The sequence below is a fragment of the Macaca mulatta genome, chromosome 9 (genome assembly GCF_049350105.2).
Source record: "Macaca mulatta isolate MMU2019108-1 chromosome 9, T2T-MMU8v2.0, whole genome shotgun sequence".
Lineage (NCBI taxonomy): Eukaryota > Metazoa > Chordata > Mammalia > Primates > Cercopithecidae > Macaca > Macaca mulatta.
The window spans coordinates 16,716,598-16,735,727 of NC_133414.1; the positions used below are offsets into that span (position 1 = coordinate 16,716,598).

General features: G+C 44.1%; 1 protein-coding gene and 1 pseudogene across 17 annotated transcripts in view; both read right to left on the bottom strand.

Annotated features, from left to right (window-relative positions):
- Window positions 1-19,130, bottom strand: part of NMT2 (N-myristoyltransferase 2) — a 66,880-nt gene that overhangs the window by 38,324 nt on the left and 9,426 nt on the right. For all 15 annotated transcript variants that reach the window (XM_077945840.1, XM_077945835.1, XM_077945849.1 and 12 more), the window contains exon 2: window positions 388-523. In XM_077945840.1, the coding sequence (XP_077801966.1) occupies window positions 388-523 (136 nt within the window). The remainder of the gene's footprint in view (window positions 1-387; window positions 524-19,130) is intronic.
- LOC144331079 (peptidyl-prolyl cis-trans isomerase A pseudogene) lies at window positions 481-18,593 on the bottom strand (annotated as a pseudogene). 2 transcript variants are annotated; one of them, XR_013397934.1, is made up of 2 exons: window positions 10,038-18,593; window positions 481-6,704 (listed from the first exon to the last, which is right to left on the bottom strand). The product of XR_013397934.1 is annotated as a peptidyl-prolyl cis-trans isomerase A pseudogene, transcript variant X2 (transcript). The 2 variants fall into 2 exon arrangements; XR_013397933.1 differs by having other exon boundaries at window positions 7,910-18,593.

Below are 19,130 nucleotides of genomic sequence, written 5' to 3' on the forward strand. Positions count from 1 at the left end.
TAATTAGACAGACACCCAGAAAAATTACAATGTGAATATCTTCTGAACTAAAAGTAATCAAATATTAAAGTGTAATTTCAAAAAAAACCTAACAAGCTCACATTGAGACTTGCTTCTCGAACGACAATCTAAATACAAATTCACTGAGAAAAGGGAAAAACACAGCAGGTACCCACACACACACAAAAGCACAGTGTACCCCTTCATTATTTGGATGCCAAAGTCCGTTTTAAGGAGGCTGTCAAGAGCTTCCAGTTACTAGTGGCATTCAACACACAGTCACAACAAAGTCCCTACACATCTGATCCAGCAAGGCGCTAAACTGCGTAAACCCACTCATATGCACAAGAAACCACACAGGGGGAAAAAAAAAAACAGAGCTCTCACTTTCGAAGGCTGCTGAATTTTAATCTCCTGGGAATCAGACGCCGAATCTGACTTGGTGCCTCCGGAATTTGGTTTCTCCTTTTTTCTCTTCTGTTTCTTCTTTTTCTTTTTGGCTCCCAAATACCCTCCAGGACTTCTGCAGGAAATGCAAAGATGGTGAAACCAACCAACAAACAAAAATCATTAAATGAAATTGAACTGCATACAATTAATCATTTTGAAAACCACAGATGTTACAGGCAGTAGAAAATAACTGTGTTAGGATGTAGGTGAGGAATTAAAGGTAGTAGCGTGAAGATGCTAACAGGCAACACAGAAGAATACCAGTCCCTGCTCAGTCATCCTGCAAGTGCTTAGATGTCGTGATGCAGGAAGACTGCAGAGATAAACCACATTTTATAACTAAAGTAAAATAGTTTCCACGGTTATCACTACTCTCCTAATCGACGTTTAAGTCAGCTTTCTGGAGGAGAGGTACATGATACGAAAAACTCCATTATAAAGATCTCTTGGGTACAACAAAACACTAATCTTGAAGCAACAGAACTAAACAAACTGCTTTTTTGCGGAGGAGGAAATGTTCCCTGATAAAGATTTTTACTACTGAGGCTAACAGGGAAAAGCTGTAAGTGTCTAGCTACAGAGAGAGACCCTGTCACAAACAAACAAACAACACACAAAGCGCTAGTTTTGTTACCTAGTATCTAGGTTACAAAGGAAATTTTCTTTCCACTGGTTATTCATGTGTTAAGGTAATGAACTTTTCAATTTAAAATGGATAATTCCTCTGTAACGTCCAAATATGAAAGGCATGTGCAATAGTGAGAGAAACAATATATTTAAGAACTAAGCACTTTGCTGGGCACAGTGGCTCATGCCTGTAATCCCAGCACTTTGGGAGGCTGAGGCTGGTGGATAGCTTGAGCCCAGGAGTTCGAGACAGCCTGGGCAGTAAGGGGAAACCCAGCCTCTACCAAAAAAAAAAAAAAAAAAATTAGCCAGGTATGGTGGCATGCACTTGTAGTCCCAGCTACTCAGGAGGCTGAGGTAGGAGGATAGCTTGGGCCTGGGAAATGGAGGTTACAGTGACCCAAGATTGTGCCACTGCACTCTGGCCTGGGCGACAGAGCTGGAGAAAAAGAAAAATGAACTAAGCACTTGAGCTATAGATTCATATTTCCACTCTCATTCTAAAATAGAAAACAGTGCTTATTTTGGGAGATACATTAAGACTTTGTCAAGTGGTACCCTAGTGGTCTAAAAATAGTAAGGCTTTGCCCACCTCACAACGAGCAGTTTATTTTCATCAACAGAATCAAATCTGTGCTATCATGATGTTTACATTTTAAATCACCTGGTGGCCAAGGACACCCATCAATATCTGACTAGCAATTGGGATTGAACAAACATATCACAGCCAGGTACGTGAGCTAGAAATATACTGTAGATACGTTCAGTTTTATATATTATCTGGTTTGGGAGTAGGACTATTTTAGGCTTTCCTCTCCCAGTGTTCCTACTGCTGGCACCCTGTGAATTGGTGAATCTGTTGTACTGTTACAGTGTGATTTACATATGCATTTGCACGTGCTACTTAAGAAGTCTATTCACACTTGCGTCCCTAAGGTCTCCAGTGCCTCACACCAGTACACACCAATACAAATGCTTGCGGAATGAATGAATGGATAAGCCTGGCTCTAGAGGTGGTGCCATCACCTATTCCCAGGCCATAAAATACTTCTGAAAGCTACCACAGTCCCAACCTCAATGCTAAAGCCTACTGCAACTTACTATCAAGTATTTATTGAACATTTACTATGTGTTCAGCATTATCTTGGGGCCAGAGGCTGGGTGGGAGGGACGAAATCATGGTGGACATGCCCATGACTTCACAACCCAGGGGATTATCCCTCTCCCACCTCTACCATTTATTCTAACTGCTGCTGGTTATGGCTTTCCAGAAACCACTAAGAGCCTGGGACCTCACAGCTTTTCTATACAGTACTTCAACTTTAAAATATCTCCACATTTCCAAGAAGCTTGGTTACAGAGAGATACAGAATAAAAGGCAGTGACTGGTAAGGATGCTTTGAAGTAGATGCCTATCCAACTGGATGAAAATATATTTGTCCTGGGTGTCAGTTAATAATTTTCTCAGCCAGGCATGGTGGCTCACGCCTATAATCCCAGCACTTTGGGGGGCCGAGGCGGGAAGATTGCTTGAGCCTAGAAGGATGCCTTGAGACCAGCCTGAGCAACACAGTGAGACCCTGTCCCTATAAAAAGTAAAACATTAGTGGGGCATAGTGGTGTGCACCTGTGGTCCCAGCTACTTGGGAGGCTGAGGTGGGAGGATCACTTGAGCCTGGAAGGCTGCAGCGAGCCATGATCATGCAACTGCACTCCAGCCTGGGCAACAGAGTAAACCCTATCTCAAAAACAACAACAACAACAACAACGATGACGACAACAACAGTCTCTAAAATAGATAAACTCACGGAAACTTGAGAGGAATTGGAGACATTTAAAAAATTAAAACACCAGACCATTTCACCAAAAATTCCTTAAGTAAGTTTATATCACCTATTCTATAGCTTATAAAGCTTGTTCGATGAGGTTTCCAAAACTCCATTTTGGCAGCTAATTGATGCTACACGCCAAAACTTTTTTTTCTTCCAAACAGTGTTGCTAAAATTTATATTCTTATTTTGGCATAATGGAGAGAGTGTCATCATTTTTGTTTACTCTAGTTCAGCAAGAGTTTTTCTTTTTCTCTCTTTCAGCTGAACTTTAAATTGACAGGGAGCTACAGAAATGCGTACTAAGTTAGTCATCCCAGCCTCCAAACTCCCAGACATATCTGATAGCATTTATACAATGATGAGAGGTGAGCTTCCCAGCCCTTCAGTGAGGAAGAGCTACTTTTCCATTTCCTGAGGCCATGAAGGAAAGGAGAATTTGAGAATCAGGGCTGGCCAGTGCACCGCCTGATACCCATGAGGATAATTATAATCAAAAAGAAAGAGCCAGGCCTGGCGCGGGGGCTCACGCCTGGAATCCCAGGACTTTGGGAGGCCGAGGCAGGCGGATCACGAGGTCAGGAGATGGAGACCATCCTGACACAGTGAAACCGTGTCTCTACTAAAAATACAAAAAATTAACTGGGCGTGGTGGCGGGCACCTGTAGTCCCAGCTACTTGGGAGGCTGAGGCAGGAGAATGGCATGAACCTGGGAGGCGGAGGTTGCGGTGAGCGGAGATCACGCCACTGCACTCCAGCCTGGGCGACAGAGCGAGATTCCATTTCAAAAAAAAAAAAAAAAAGCCAGTGGTGGCAAGGATAGAGAGACGCTGGAACCCTCATACACTGTTGATGGGAATGTAAAATGGAGCAGCTGCTTTGAAAAACAACTGACAGTTCCTCAAAACACTAAACACAGATTCCCTGCACACCCTAGCCACTACACCCATCAGTACATAACTGAGAGAAATGGAAACTTATGTCCACACAGGAACTTGTTCACAAATACTCATAGCAACATCATTCATAACAGCCCAAAACTGGAAACAACCCAAATGTCTATTCTCTATGAATGGAGACAGGAAATGTGGTCCATCTATAGGATGGAAATGGATTATTCAGCAATAAAAAAACAAAGCACCGATAAACACCACAACATGAATGGATGCATCTCGAAAACACTAAGCTAAGTGAAAGACACCAGTTGCCAAGGACTATGTATTGTATAATTCCATGTCTACAAAATGTCCTGACAGGGAAATCCACAGAAACAGAGCTAGATTAGTGGTGCTCAGGGGCTGGGAAGATGGAGGGCTTGGGCATGATTACGGGATGTGGGTTTATTTTGCGGTTGGTGCAAATGTTCTAAAATTGATTGTAGTGATGGGTGCACAACTCTGTGAATAAACTAAAAGCTGTTGAATGGTATACTTTTTTTTTAAATTTTTTAGTTTTTGAGACAGAGTCTTACTTTGTCACCCAGGCTGGAGTGCAGTAGTGCCATCTTGACTCACTGCAACCTCTGCCTTCTGAGTTCAAGTGATTCTCCTGCCTCAGCCTCCCAAGTATCTGGGATTACAGGCACGTGACACCACGTCCAGCTAAGTTTTGTATTTTTAGTAGAGACAGGGTTTTCCTATGTTGGCCAGGTTGGTCTCAAACTCATGACCTAAAGTGATCCACCCGCCTCAGCCTCCCAAAGTGCTGGGATTACAGGCGTGAGCCACTGAGTCCAGCCTGAATGGTATGCTTTAAACGAGTGAATGGTATGGTTTGTGAATTATATCAAATGCAACAGTTAGAAGTGTTGACAGGTGACACTCCTGTCCTTAGGGGTGACAAGATGATGTTATGGCCAGAGCAGATCAGGAGTCGGCTGTGGCTGCTTAGCCAGGGGTTTGCATACCACAGGACTCCAGGGACTCTGGAGGGAGAAACATGATGGAAACAGACATCCCCATGCCTGGGTGGGAGAGGTGCTAAGCAGGCTTCCAGACACTGAAGGAAAATCCATGCCCAAAAGAAGACTCTCCTGGAAATCCAATGAAGAAAGACCGATTCGGACTCCCAGTACTCAAGGCTGATTACCGAGTCATGGAAGTTCAGCCTGCATGTCATGTGGCCCTTTAAGAAAGATTCCTCGGTCTTGAGGAGCACAAGTCCCACCTCCCTCTTCCCCAGGGTTGCACATGAAAGGTCACAAAGAAAAGGCTCTCAGTTTTGCCACCTCTGAAAGCCCAGACACTTCAGCCTGCATCTGGGAGAATCAGTGGTACGTTCAGACCTCAAGTAGAAACCAATACATTCCTTCTCAGCCATGGAAATGGCAAATATTCAATGAGCACATCCAGCAAATCTCTTCAAAGAAGTATTCATGGAAACTACAGACAAGACTTAATGGGAGAGCCAATGTAATAGAGCCATGTAAACGCTTTATAGGTGGTCCACAATGATATCGACAAAACTCATCATTTCTCTCTCTGGACTCACAGCTGGACAGCTCTTCCCAGCTGCCTCGCAGCCAGGTGTGGCCACTGACTGAGTTCCAGCCAGTGGGAGTTGATGTGTGTCACTTCCTGCTGTCCAGAAACCCTTGTGGGTGGCTTCCCCATGCCCTTCCTGTCCTTTGTGCTGTTTGGATGCAGACATAGGTGAGACCCCTGAGGACGGCAGAGCCACACGATAGCGCAGCCTCAACCCTGGATGACAGAATGAAGGAGAACTCCCTCACCATCATCAGAACACATGCCCAATGCTGGTCCGTGAATGAGAAGGGAACTTCCACTGCGTTGTTCAATCCCACGTTAGGGTCTCTTGATTACAGCAGCCCAGCCTCATACAACTAATACATCAATCTTAAGAGTGACATCAGGCTGGGCGCAGTGGCTCACGCCTGTAATCCCAGCACTTTGGGAGGCCAAAGAGGGAGGATTGCTTGATCCCAGGAGTTTAAGACCAGCCTGGTCAACATAGAAAGACCCCCATCCCTAAACAAAAATTAAAATTAGCCAGGTGTAGTGACATGTGTCTGTATTCCCAGCTACCCGGGAGGCTGAGGTGGGAGGATCACCTGAGCCCAGGAGGCTCAGGAAAGATACTCTCCCTCTCTCTAAAAAAAATAAATAAATAAAAATAAAATAAAATAAATAAAATAAAATAAAATAAAATAAAATAAATACATATAGAGAGAGTGACATCAAAGGAGTTCAATTTTTGGTATGTGAATTCCAGAGGGGTAACTTAGCTCCTGTCCACTGTGAAACAGAAGAAACATTAGTGGTTTGAGACTAATTATTTTACAAATATTTCCCCCCTTAATTTCCAAGTTCCTGCATGGAAAATGGGAGGAATAGAGCTGATTGTAATATTCTCCTTTGCATTTTCATGCATTTTTGAAGTAGTGTATAATAATCACAATACCTTTATAAGGAAAACATTATTAAAATACAACAGAACTGAAGACTAGATAAACAGGTCCATGAAATGCAACAGACTATCAGTAACAACCCATGATAGTAATGAAACTTGATATATAATGAAGATCACATCATAAACCAGTAGTGAAAAAAACTTTTCAATACACAGCATGAGAAAAGCCGAATTCCTACATGCAGAAATATAAAATTAGTTTGCTACATCCCACAACATGAAGAAAAACAACCACAAATTCCAAATGAGTGAAAGACCCAAACTTGGAAAACAAAACCTTAAAACTGAAGGCAGTGATGTCCATTTACTCCACATCTTTCTAGTGCCTAGAACAGTGTCTGGCATATAGTAGAGGCTCAAGTAAACATCTGTCAAATGAAAAAGTGAAAGAATTAAGCGACAACTTCATAATGTCAGTGAAGGAAATAATTACTCAAACAAGGACTCAAAAGTACAAACCATAAGAGATAATAACTTTTGACTACACCAAAGTTAAACATTTCATGGTAAAGTGATTATTAAAAAAAATTTATGTTACAGAATAAGGTTAGACATTTATAACACAAATGAGAAAGTATTACCAGCCAGAATATATACAAAGGTCTTTTCTCCTTCACATTTTATCTCTAGGATGGTACAGGAAGACAACATTATATTCTGGCCAGGATTGCAGGCATTAGGTAGAGTTTGGCTACTTGGGTTTGAATCCTGACTCCACAAGTTCCCAGCTGTGTGACTTTCAGTTTATTACTTAACCTCTCTGTGCTCCAGTTTCTGTAGCTGTAAAAGAATGATGTTTTCAAAAACCAGTATTAGGCCAGGTGTGGTGGCTAATGTCTGTAATCCCAGCATTTCGGAGGACAAGGCAGTAGGACTGCTTGAGTCCAGGAGTTCAAGACCAGCCTGAGCAACACAGCAAGACCTAGTCTTTACAAAAAATAAAAAATTAGCTGGGCATGGTGGTATGTGCCTCTGGTCCCAGCTACTTGGAAAGCTGAGGTGGGAGGATCACTTGAGCCCAGGAGTTTGAGGCTGCAGTGAGCCGTGATCGTGCCACTACAGTCAGACTGGGCAACAGAATGAGACCCTGTCTGAAATAAATAGTATTAGAAAAAATGTGAGGATAAAACGAATTCATACATCTAAGAATTTAGTATAGTAACTGGCACACAGAAATCATTTGGTAGAAGCCAGCTATTATTATGATTGTACTGCTTTAATTTTTAAATATAATTTATTGCTAGCTGGAACTGTAGTGTTTCTCTCTAACTAGAATGTAAGATCCAGAAAACAGTGTTTTCCATTGTATTCCTAGCACCGAAAACAGTGTCTGACATATAAAAGCTCCTCAATAACTATTTGCTAGATGAATGACCAATCAATACAAAAATCATTAAGAAAAAGACAAAAGACTGACAGAAGAATGGGCTGACAATATGAATAAGCACTCCACAAAAGAGGCAGCCTTAACAACCAATAAGCTTACGAAAACATGCTCAATTTCACCCATTGATTTGGCAAACATTTTAGAGTCTAAGAATATCAGAAGAATGTGAGGAAAGGGAACACTCACATGCTGTTGGTAAAATGTAAACTGAAACAACCACTTTGTAGAGCAGTCTGGCATTGCCGCTGCCACCAACACCGCTGCCACCACCACCACCACCATCATCACCATCACCATATCATTACTAACATCATCACCATTATCATCACCACCATCACCACTACCATTGCCATCATCACCATCACTGCCACCATCACTACAATCACATCATCATCACCACCAACATCACCACCACTATCATCACCACCACCACCACCGCCACCACTGCCATTACCACCATCATCACCATCACCATATTATTACTAACATCATAACTAACACCATTATCACCACCACCATTGCCACTACCATTGCCATCATCACCATCACTGCCACCATCATCACCATCACTACAATCACATCATCATCACCACCATCATCACCATCACTATCAACACCACCACCACCACCACTGCCATTACCACCATCATCACCATATCATTACTGCCATCATTGCCATTGTCATCATCACCACCATCGCCACTACCATTGCCATCACCACCATCATCACCATCACATCATCATTACCACCATCGTCACCATCACCATCATCACCACCACTGCCACCACCACCACTGCCATTACCCCAATCATCACCATCATCATATCATTACTACCATCATCACCATTATCATCATCACCATCATCACCACCATTGCCACTACCATTGCCATCACCACCATCACTGCCACCATCATCACCATCACTATCATCATCATCACATCACCATCACCACCATCATCAGCACCATCACTATCACCACCACCACTGCCATCACCATCATCACCACCATCTTACCATTTCTGCCATCACCATTATCATCACGATCACCATCAGCACCATCGCCACTACCATTGCCATCACCATTACTGCCACCATCAACACCATCACATCATCACCACCACCATCACTACCCCCATCATCATCACCATCACCATCATCACCACCATCTTATAATTTCTACCATCACCATTATCATCACTGTCACCATCAGCACCATCGCCACTACCATCACCATCACCATTACTGCCACCATCAACACCATCACATCATCATCGCCACCATCACTACCCCCATCATCATCACCATCACATCACCACCACCATCACTACACCCATCATCATCACCATCACCACCACCACCACCACCACCACCACCATCACCACCATCACCGCCACCATCATCACCATCACTGCCACCATCATCACCACCATCACTACTTCCATTATGGTCACCATCACCATCATCACTACCACCACCACCGCCGCCATCACTACCATCACCATCATCACCACCACCATCATCACTATCACCATCATAATCATCACCATCACCACCACCACCACCGCCGCCATCACTACCATCACCATCACCATCATCATTATCGCCACCATTACCACCATCATCATCATCACCACCATCATCACCATCACCATCATAATCATCACCACAGCAGGTAACATGCTGCAACACTTACTATGTGTCAGGCATGGTACCAAGCACCCTACAGATACCAACTTCGTAAATTGTCACACTGGGAGGTAAATGCTACTATTATTCCCATTTCATAGATGAGGAAACTGAAGTAGAGAGAAGTTAAGTAATTTACTGAAGGTCACATGGCTAATAATGGCACAACCAGGACTTGAATCCAGACAGTCTGGCTCCAAAATCCACATAATTACTACCCTACGTTGTCTCTCATTTACGTACGTCCTTGGGTTGACCATCTTTTCAGATTACTGGCAATTTTTAGGTCTTCTTTTGTAAACTGTCTAATTGTGATCTCTGGACATTTTTTATTCACCTGTTTTACGGAATTGTAATAGATCTTTGTGCTACGTGTGTGCACATGCCCTGGTGTTCTGGTTGGAATACCAAAACACTTCACCAGAAGGAATAACACTACTAGGAAAAAAATATGAGGTTTTGGTACAGTGGATAAAAAACAAAGGTAACCCAAGGTACATCACACTACCTGCTGCTGGAAGAGAATTCACAGCCACAGTTGGGGAAGTTGGCTAAGGTTGACTCAGGTTATCAGGCTGTACTGGCCAAAGTTGGTTCTCATCCTGGATTGGGGCACCCCTCTTACCTAAGTTGATCATGTGACCATCAAATTCAATAATGGCTTTCACCTGCAGTTCAGGATTTGAAGAAGTCACACAAATGAGTTTGTTTTTGTCAGTGGCTCATTTGTGTAATTCCAGTATGAGTTTCTTCACTCTTTTTTTCCCAAGTGTAATGCAGAGTCCAGAGCAGGAAGCCAACCTTCCGGCTGTCATCATCTGGCTGCACTACGGCCTCATCTAAAGTAGGATTTCAGCTCCATCACGGGTTTGGTAGCTTCAACCCATACTTAGTGCGTCCCTTCTCCTCTTGCGATTGGTGTAAGGAGTATGTCCAAAGCAACATTGCCTCTGTGCAAAGCAGTAAGTCATGGACAAGCCCTAGAAGGCTCAAGAGCTCAGAGCTGTCCCAGAAGTGTATGGCCAGTGAGGGACAGAGATCATCAACAAAGATCCATCAAGCAGGCAGGTGGCTGCAGCTATTGAGGCTACAGCTTTGGATAAAGGTGACTGTGAGAGTAGCCAATAATTTAAATCTTTACACGGGTGTTAGCAGCAGAGGATGCCTAGCTCTAGACGATGGCTGAAAAATAAGCCCTGGAATCAATACAAGCGTGGCTGGAAAAGAGGAATCTTGATGATCCCCTTTGCTAGCTTCTAGTCCAGTTTGTTAACTAGTCCCTCTTTGCTAGCTTCTGGTCTAGTTTACTAACTCATCCCTCTTCTTACACATTGGGCTGTTTCAAGTTTTTGATTCTTCTAAACCTGTACCGTATTTGTATTGGAAATGTGGGAATGTATATTCTATCTCATTAGCTTCCTCCTTTCTGTTTTTGTTTGTTTGTTTTGTTTTGTTTTTTGAGACAGAGTTTCACTCTTGCTGCCCATTCTGGAGTGCAATGGCGCCATCTTGGCTCACTGCAATCTCTGCCTACTGGGTTCAAGTAAATCTCCTGCCTCGGCCTCCCGAGTAGCTGGGATTACAGGCATGCACCATCATACTGGCTAATTTTGTATTTTTAGTAGAGATGGGGTTTCTCCATGTTGGTCAGGCTGGTGTTGAACTCCTGACCTCAGGTGACCTGCCCAGCTTGGCCCCCCGAAGTGCTAGGATTATAGGTGTGAGCCACAGTGCCCAGTCAGCCTCCTCCTTTCATAATTATTTCATTATTATCAAACAATTTTGGTGTCTACATCACATAAAAGCCCAATTCTGATAAGAGACAATGTTAAACTATAATAAACTTTCATACAACACTCATTGGCCAGAAATGCATCTAGCATGAAGTTTAGTTTGTGAAGTAAGACCTGTCTTTGTAGACAGTGCAAGATCAGAATACAGGAAGAAATATTTTAAGTGCTTTAAAATTTTGTTATTTACATATCTTTAAGATCATTATATACAATTGAAGATGAAATTCAAATTGTTCAGCCATTTGACAGACAAACAGGGATAGATCCGTGGCTTATGAGCCTCAAGGGAGCTGGTGGCTCACAAGCATCAAGTTGTAGATGGTTTTAAAAAGAAAAAAAAAAGTTGGCCGGATGTGGTGGCTCACGCCTGTAATCCCAACACTTTGGGAGGCCGCGGCGGGAGGATCACCTAAGGTCAGGAGTTAGAGAACAGCCTGGCCAACATGGTGAAACCCCGTCTCTACCAAAAACATAAAAAATTAGCTGGGTGTGGTGGCACGCACCTGTAATCCCAGCTACTCGGGAGGCTGAGGCAGGAGAACTGCTTGAACCTGGGAGACAGAAGTTGCAGTGAGCTGAGATTGTGCCACTGCACTCCAGCCTGAGCGATAGAGTAAACTCTGTCTCAAAAAAAAAAAAAAAAGGTTGTAATACACACAGAAGTGAGATAGCTTGGTCCGAGGCTGGTATATGAGCGTGTGATATGTGTTCAAGGGCAAAGGCCAGAGATGAGAGACAGAGAAAACAGTTTCTATGAGCAAAGTCAAAGGTCAAAGACAAGTTGGTGAGGCTGTACAAATGGCGCTTTTCACCAGGAATCACAAAGGTGAACCTGGAGTCCTCAAACACAAAAGGAAATGCACCTCCCAGATCCAAAACGGAGCCAGAGGTCATGGTCCGCTCTGGGATGGTAGAGGAAAGAAACAGAAATTTTTAAAAAACAGAGAAAGACCACAGAGCTCTGAGAAGTTGTCTACAAGACAAGAAGCAAGTGGCAGTGTCTAGAAGGGATGGCTTAAACCTGGGACAAGCAGGACTGGGGTCTCTCCTTTGCCAAAATGTATCTTTCCCCCTTATCCTTAGGAAGTGACAGCAAAAAGTCAACTCAAGAAGAACCCTGGGGTCTGATGGGTCCCTAATGCATAAAGTCTGTGGTTTTTTCAGAGCTATTCCCTCTCAGAACCTTCCCCAGCCTTCTGTTATCCCTGAGGATGGGGTCAGGCCCAGGACAAAGTATGTACTTGTCAAATCATGAGTTTTAAAGACAAATGGCTCCCTTTAAGCAGTCTGTTTCATTTACCAATGAAGACACTCATCCCCAGAGGGGTTAACTGACTTCCGAAGTCCAAGTGAGGGTTAGTGAAGGAAGCTTTTTGGTTCCTGGTTTAATACTCATCTCAACACACCACACTGCCTTCCTAAAACTTAACTGAGAAAGATTTTTAAATATTTTTTAGGAAACAGTCTGGAGAGGTGATACATGTTCAAGGATATTAACTTCAGCCCTATGTTCTAGCACAAAAGACTGAAAACTACCTTACTGTCTACTAACAGGGGACAGATTAAAGAGGTAATGGTCTATCCATTCAATGCTACAATATACAGTAGCCCCCCACCCTTTTTTTGGAATGGAGGTTTAATAGAAGAGAAAGAGAAACAGCTCTCTCTCTATATGGAGAGAGGAGTCTCTGAGTGGAAAGGATCCATATACAGCCTTTTTAAAAAGGAGGTTGGAGCTGAACATGGTGGCTCACGCCTATAATCCCAGCAACTCCAGAGGATCACTTGAAGTCAGGAGTTCAAGACCGGCCTGGGTAACACAGTGAGACATCCACCCCCGCAAACTCTAAAAACATACAATAAAACTAAAAGGAGGTTATCTATGTATTTTGATATATAATGACCTCCGAGATAGGCTGTTAAGTGAAAAATTAAGAGGCATGCTGCCATTTGTGTTGAAGGCCTGCGGAGGCACATGTGTGCACATGCCCCCATCCTTGCCAGCACTGGAAGGACGCGCCAAGAGCCTGCAACAGGAGCTGCCTATCGGGGAGAAGTTCACTGCAGGGAGAATGAGACTTAACTTCGCTGCCTCTCCTTGATGCCTTTTGAATTCTCTACCACATAGCTGACCTTTGAATAGATCATACTACTTACTCAAAACATTACATAATGAAAACACGAAAACGTCTCTAAGGCCAAAGTTACACACAGATGTTTTGTTTTATTTGTTTTTTTTTTTGAGACAAGAATCTCGCTCTGTCGCCCAGGCTGGAGTGCAGTGGGTGATCTTGGCTCACTGCAAGCTCCGCCTCCCGGGTTCACGCCATTCTCCTGCCTCACCCTCCCGAGTAGCTGGGACTACAGGCACCCACCACCAGGCCCGCCTAATTGTTTTTTGTATTTTTAGTAGAGACGGGGTTTCACCATGTGAGCCAGGATGGTCTCGATCTCTTGCTCTCGTGATCCACCCCCCTCAGCCTCCCAAAGTGCTGGGGTTACAGGCGTGAGCCACCACACCCGGCCTACACGCAGATGTTTTATTAGTTAGTATACAGGCTGAGCTGTGTGGGCTCTAGTCCCAAAATAATAGCCGCTCACAACACAAGCACATTTTAACTTTCATTAAAAGGTCTCTGCATCCCTCAGTGGGGAAGTTGTGCCCTAAGATTACAGCAGGGCTAAGTCCCTCCATCCTGTCTCCACTGCCCCAGGATGCTGGCTTGGTGCAGGTGCTCTGGAATAACTTCCTACCACTGGTACGCACATCCCAGTCAGCAGGAGGGATGAGTGGGGCCCTCCAGGTGCCCAGAGCAAACAGTGTCACTGTGGAAGAAGGGGCCCACTGGCAGCCTTGGCCATGAAGCTCCAGCAATAGGGAACTGAATAAATAATGGTACCCTGTATAGAATCACGTGACGGGATGGCCAGCCAATTGACCTGACTCAGGTGCAGGCTGTGCGGTGACCCGGAAAGACATTCAAATGACCTTTCTTTGTTTTTTGGTTTTTGTTTTTGTTTTTTTTTTTTTGAGACGGAGTCTCGCTCTGTCGCCCAGGCTGGAGTGCAGTGGCCAGATCTCAGCTCACTGCAAGCTCCGCCTCCTGGGTTTACGCCATTCTCCTGCCTCAGCCTCCCAAGTAGCTGGGACTACAGGCGCCCGCCACCTCGCCTGGCTAGTTTTTTGTATTTTTTAGTAGAGACGGGGTTTCACTGTGTTAGCCAGGATGGTCTGGATCTCCTGACCTTGTGATCCACCCGTCTCGGCCTCCCAAAGTGCTGGGATTACAGGCTTGAGCCACCGCGCCCAGCCCAAATAACCTTTCAAATGACAACAGATCAATACAAACTATACAGTAGGCACCCCTTATCCTCAAGAAGGTGTTCCAAGTCTCCCAAGCGATGCCTAAAACCATGGCTAGTCCCCACTCCTATCCTGCATAGCCTAGGCACAAAGGTATTTTTCCTTTTTCACAATTTTATGGGTAGATTATTATTATTTTTTGTTATTCAGTTTTTATTTCATTGTCATAAACTTAACTCTGCAATCCAGCTAGGCATGGAAGGGAACAAGGAAAACATGGGATCCAAAGGGAACTGCAGTGAGAGCACAAAGATTCTAGGATACTGCGAGCAAATGGGGTGGAGGGTGCTCTCCGGAGCTACAGAAGGAATGGTCTGGTGGTGAAGGTAAAACACACGTCAAACTTATTCGAGTTGTCCACAGTCCGCAGTGGCGATCTTCTTGCTGCTCTTGCCATTCCTGGACCCAAAGCGCTCCATGGCCTCCACAATCTTCATGCCTTCTTTCACCTTGCCAGAGACCACATGCTTGCCATCCAACCGCTCGGTCTTGGCAGCGCAGATGAAAAACTGGGAACCGTTTGTGTTGGGTCGAGCATTTGCCATGGACAAGATGCCAGGACCTGTATGCTTCAGGATGAAGTTCTCGTCATCAAATTTATCCCTGTAGACGAACTTGCCACCACTGCCATTATGGCGTGTTAAGTCACCACCCTGACACATAAGCCCTAGATTAATTCTGTGAAAGCAGGAACCCTTATAACCAAATCCTTTCTCTCCAGTGCTCAGAGCACGACAGTTTTCTGTCTTTGGAACCTTGTCTGCAAACAGCTTGAAGGAGACACGCCCCAAGGGCTCGCTGTTGACGACCATGTTGAAGAACATGGTGGGGTTGACCATGGCTGATAGTACAGGGCTCTGGGCGGCAGTGGCATCTGCAAAGCCTTTTTTTTTTTTTTTTTTTTTTTTAAGAGACTGGGTCTCACTCTGTCACCCAGGCTGAAGTGCAGTGATGCAATCACAGCTCACTGCAGCCTTGAACTTCTGGGCTCAAGTGATCTTCCCACCTCAGCCTCCTGAGTAGCTAGGAATACAGGTATATGCCACTATGCCTGGCTAATTTTTTTTTTTTTTTTTTTTTCTGTAGAGGCAGGATCTTGCTATATTACCCAGGCTGATCTCGAACTCCCAGGTTCAAGTGATTCTCCCACCTTGGCCTCCCAAATCGGTGGGATTATAGGCATGAGCCACTGCACCTGGCCCCAAGGATTCCTTCTTACAACCACAGTATATGATCTTCTTTTCTTATTGAGAACGTTCACCTTTTCCCTTAAGAAAGCACTTTATGGCTTCTCTATGGTGTATCCAAATTGCCAGTGCCACTCCTCTTATGCTTCAGGGCCATGAGGAAGTAAAGTAAGGGTGACTTGACAACAAGCACTGTGATTCCAAGACAGTGAATCTCATCACAGAGACGGCTACTAAGTGAGCTGCAGGTGGGGACGCTGGCACAGGGAGGAGTCTCATCCAGGGTGGGACAGGGTGTGATGGTCCCAGATTTCATCACGCTACTCGGAAGGACATGAAATTGAAAACTCAGGCATTGCTTCTGGAATTTTCCATTAAATATTTTCAAACGGACGAAGGGTAACTGCAAATGCAGAAAGCAAAATCACAGATAAGGGGGTGATGTGGTTTGGGTGTATCCCCACCCAAATCTCACACTGAATTGTTGGGAGCAAGGCCCCAAAATCTGGCCATAAACTGGCCCCAAAACTGGCCATAAACAAAATCTCTACAGCACTATAACATGTTCTTAACGGCCCTAACCCAAGCTGGAAGGTTGTGGGTTTACGGGAATGAGGGCAAAGAACACCTGCCCTGCCCAGGGTGGAAAACCGCTTAAAGGCATTCTTAAGCCACAAACAAAAAGCATGAGCGATCTGTGTCTTAAGGGTATGTTTCTGCTGCAATTATCTCAGTCCATCCCTTCGTTTCCCTTAGGGGATACTTTTAATTAATTTAATATCTATAGAAACAATGCCAGTAACTGGTTTGCTGTTAATAAATATGTGGGTAAATCTCTGTTTGGGGCTCTCAGCTCTGAAGGCTGTGAGACCCCTGATTCCCCACTTCACACCTCTATATTTCTGTGTGTGTGTCTTTAATTCCTCTAGCGCCGCTGGGTTAGGGTCTCCCCAACCAAGCTGGTCTCGACATTGAATTGTAGTTCCCATAATCCCCACGTGTTATGGGAAGGACCCGGCGGGAAGTAACTGACTCATGGGGGGGGTTACCCTCATGCTGTACTCGTGACAGTGAGTGAGTTCTCTTTTATAAAGGGCTTTCACCCGCCTCACTCTCATTCTCTCTCCTGCCACCCTGTGAAGAAGGATGCATTTGCTTCCCCTTCTGCCATGAGTGTAAGTTTCCTGAGGCCTCTCCAGCCATGCAGAACTGTGAGTCGATTAAACCTCTTTCCTTTAAAAATTACCCAGTCTAACGCACATCCTTATAGCAGCATGAGAACTGATTAATACAGGACTAATATACTGCTATATTTGCATTTCTGTAAATATTTATAAACAGGAAAATGTATATACGAATACACCAAGGCATGGCGTTTTTGCTTAGTGATTCATTCTAATGTTCTACATTTAAAATGTGGTTTCGCGTAAAGAACTTTTTAAAAACTTCATTTGGAAACTGAAACAAGCACTCTGCTTTCGCTGGTTCTTTTTTTAGTTTTCTTAAAATGTTAATAAGTACCCCCAAAGTAGTGAAGAGCAAGTATCGTATCCCCCTGCCCTCCCAAAAAAAGAAACAGTAAAGGAAAAACCTGTGGGAATTTCTTATATTAACTGAATCCCCATCCTTCTCTGGGAAGGCACTGCATGAGCTGGAACACCGAGGAAACACAGCCACGGGAATAAAGAAGTCCCGATTTCCCCGGGGCATGTGAGTTTAAGCCAGAACAGAAGCGCACTAAACAAAACAGAAACTGTAAAGGTGACATCCCAATTCAGCCCTTGAGTCCAACCAGATTTTCTCCTAAGGCTGGGAAAGCATGACAGGCCACTACCTTACTCAAAGCACCCACAAAAAGCCACCATCAAGGGCAGATTGGGCATAGGCTGCAGCACTGGGGTACAGGTGGGCTGAAGTGGGTACCTCCCGGCAGCACTTTCACCCAGGAGATTCCATGGGCCATGTCACTTCTCACAGGAACCTGGCTTCATGGAACTCGGAATGATGGTGATGCTGGGGGCAGAGGCTCCAGAGAAAGGGGTGCTGATATGTACGACGCTACCGGTAAGGCAGTCAGAAAAGAGATGATTAAGCCATGAAAGAAGCAAAAAAAGAAAAAAACTTGTTACGAATTACACTGATGCTATAAAATAAAAGGAGTCCTTTAAGGGACTAGAGAGAATAGAGTTCCTAATTATTGATTTGTAATAGTCTTTAAGCAAAGAAATGTATGATTTTTAAAAAATTAATTCACTGACCCATTACGCTGGTGAATTTTGGCTCCAAAGGTGTTCAGGTTGGTAATCAATCTATGACTTGTAAAGAAAAAGACCTTGAGACATTATCAAATTACTCTTACCGAGAGTCCATGAGACTGTAGTTTAGTGAAAAGCAACAGATTTACAGTCAGATAGACTAAAAAGCTAAGTTTGAATTTGAGTTATGGCCTGGATAACTTATGAAAACTGATAAGCCTCAGTCTCTTCATTTGTTATTGTAATGAGTCAACCAGGGAAAATATATAAGGCTGGGCATGGTGGCTCACGCTTGTAGACCCAGCACTTTGGAAGGCTGAAGGAGGGCAGATCACTTGAGGTCAGGAGTTCAAGATCAGCCTGGCCAACATGGCGAAAACCCATCTCGACTAAAAACACAGAAGTTAGCCGGGCATGGTGGCAGGCACCTGTAATCCCAGCTACTTGGGAGGCTGAGGCAGGAGAATCCCCTGAACCCAGGAGGCAGAGGTTGCAGAGAGCCAAGATCACGCCACTGCACTCCAGCCTGGGTAACAGACTGATACTCTATCTCAAAAAAAAAAAAAAAGAAAAAAGAAAAAGAAAAATACATAAGCATACACCAAGAGCTCAAAAAATTAGTTACCATTTAAAAATGTGGGGTCCTATAGAGCCAAACAAAACTAAAAACTCTACAGCCAAAGTCCTCTCAATGAGAAGTAGAAAAAGAAAAGCCTTCACCTATTATTAATGCATATAAAATAAAGACAATTTGAAATACATTTGTCAATGGGAATTAAGAGCTATTGGAATCCATTCTGCAAATCTTTAGCAAGTTACAAACACGGGCAAGGTACCAGATATCCCAAGGACTGGAGACTGAAAGTGCTGCCTCCGTGCGCACAGTCTACCTGTGAGTAGACAGGCAGACACATGCTGGGTTCTGTAGACATGTTTTGAGGTGTGTCTAAGTTCAGGCTGCTATTACAGACTACGGTAGACTGATTACTTAAAGAACAGACATTTATTTCTTGCAGTTTTGGAGGCTCGAAGTCTACCAAGATAAGGGTGCCAGCAGGGTCAGCTTTTTGGTGAGGGCCTCATTCTTGGCAGAGCAACAATGTGCTGGACTCTTGATCA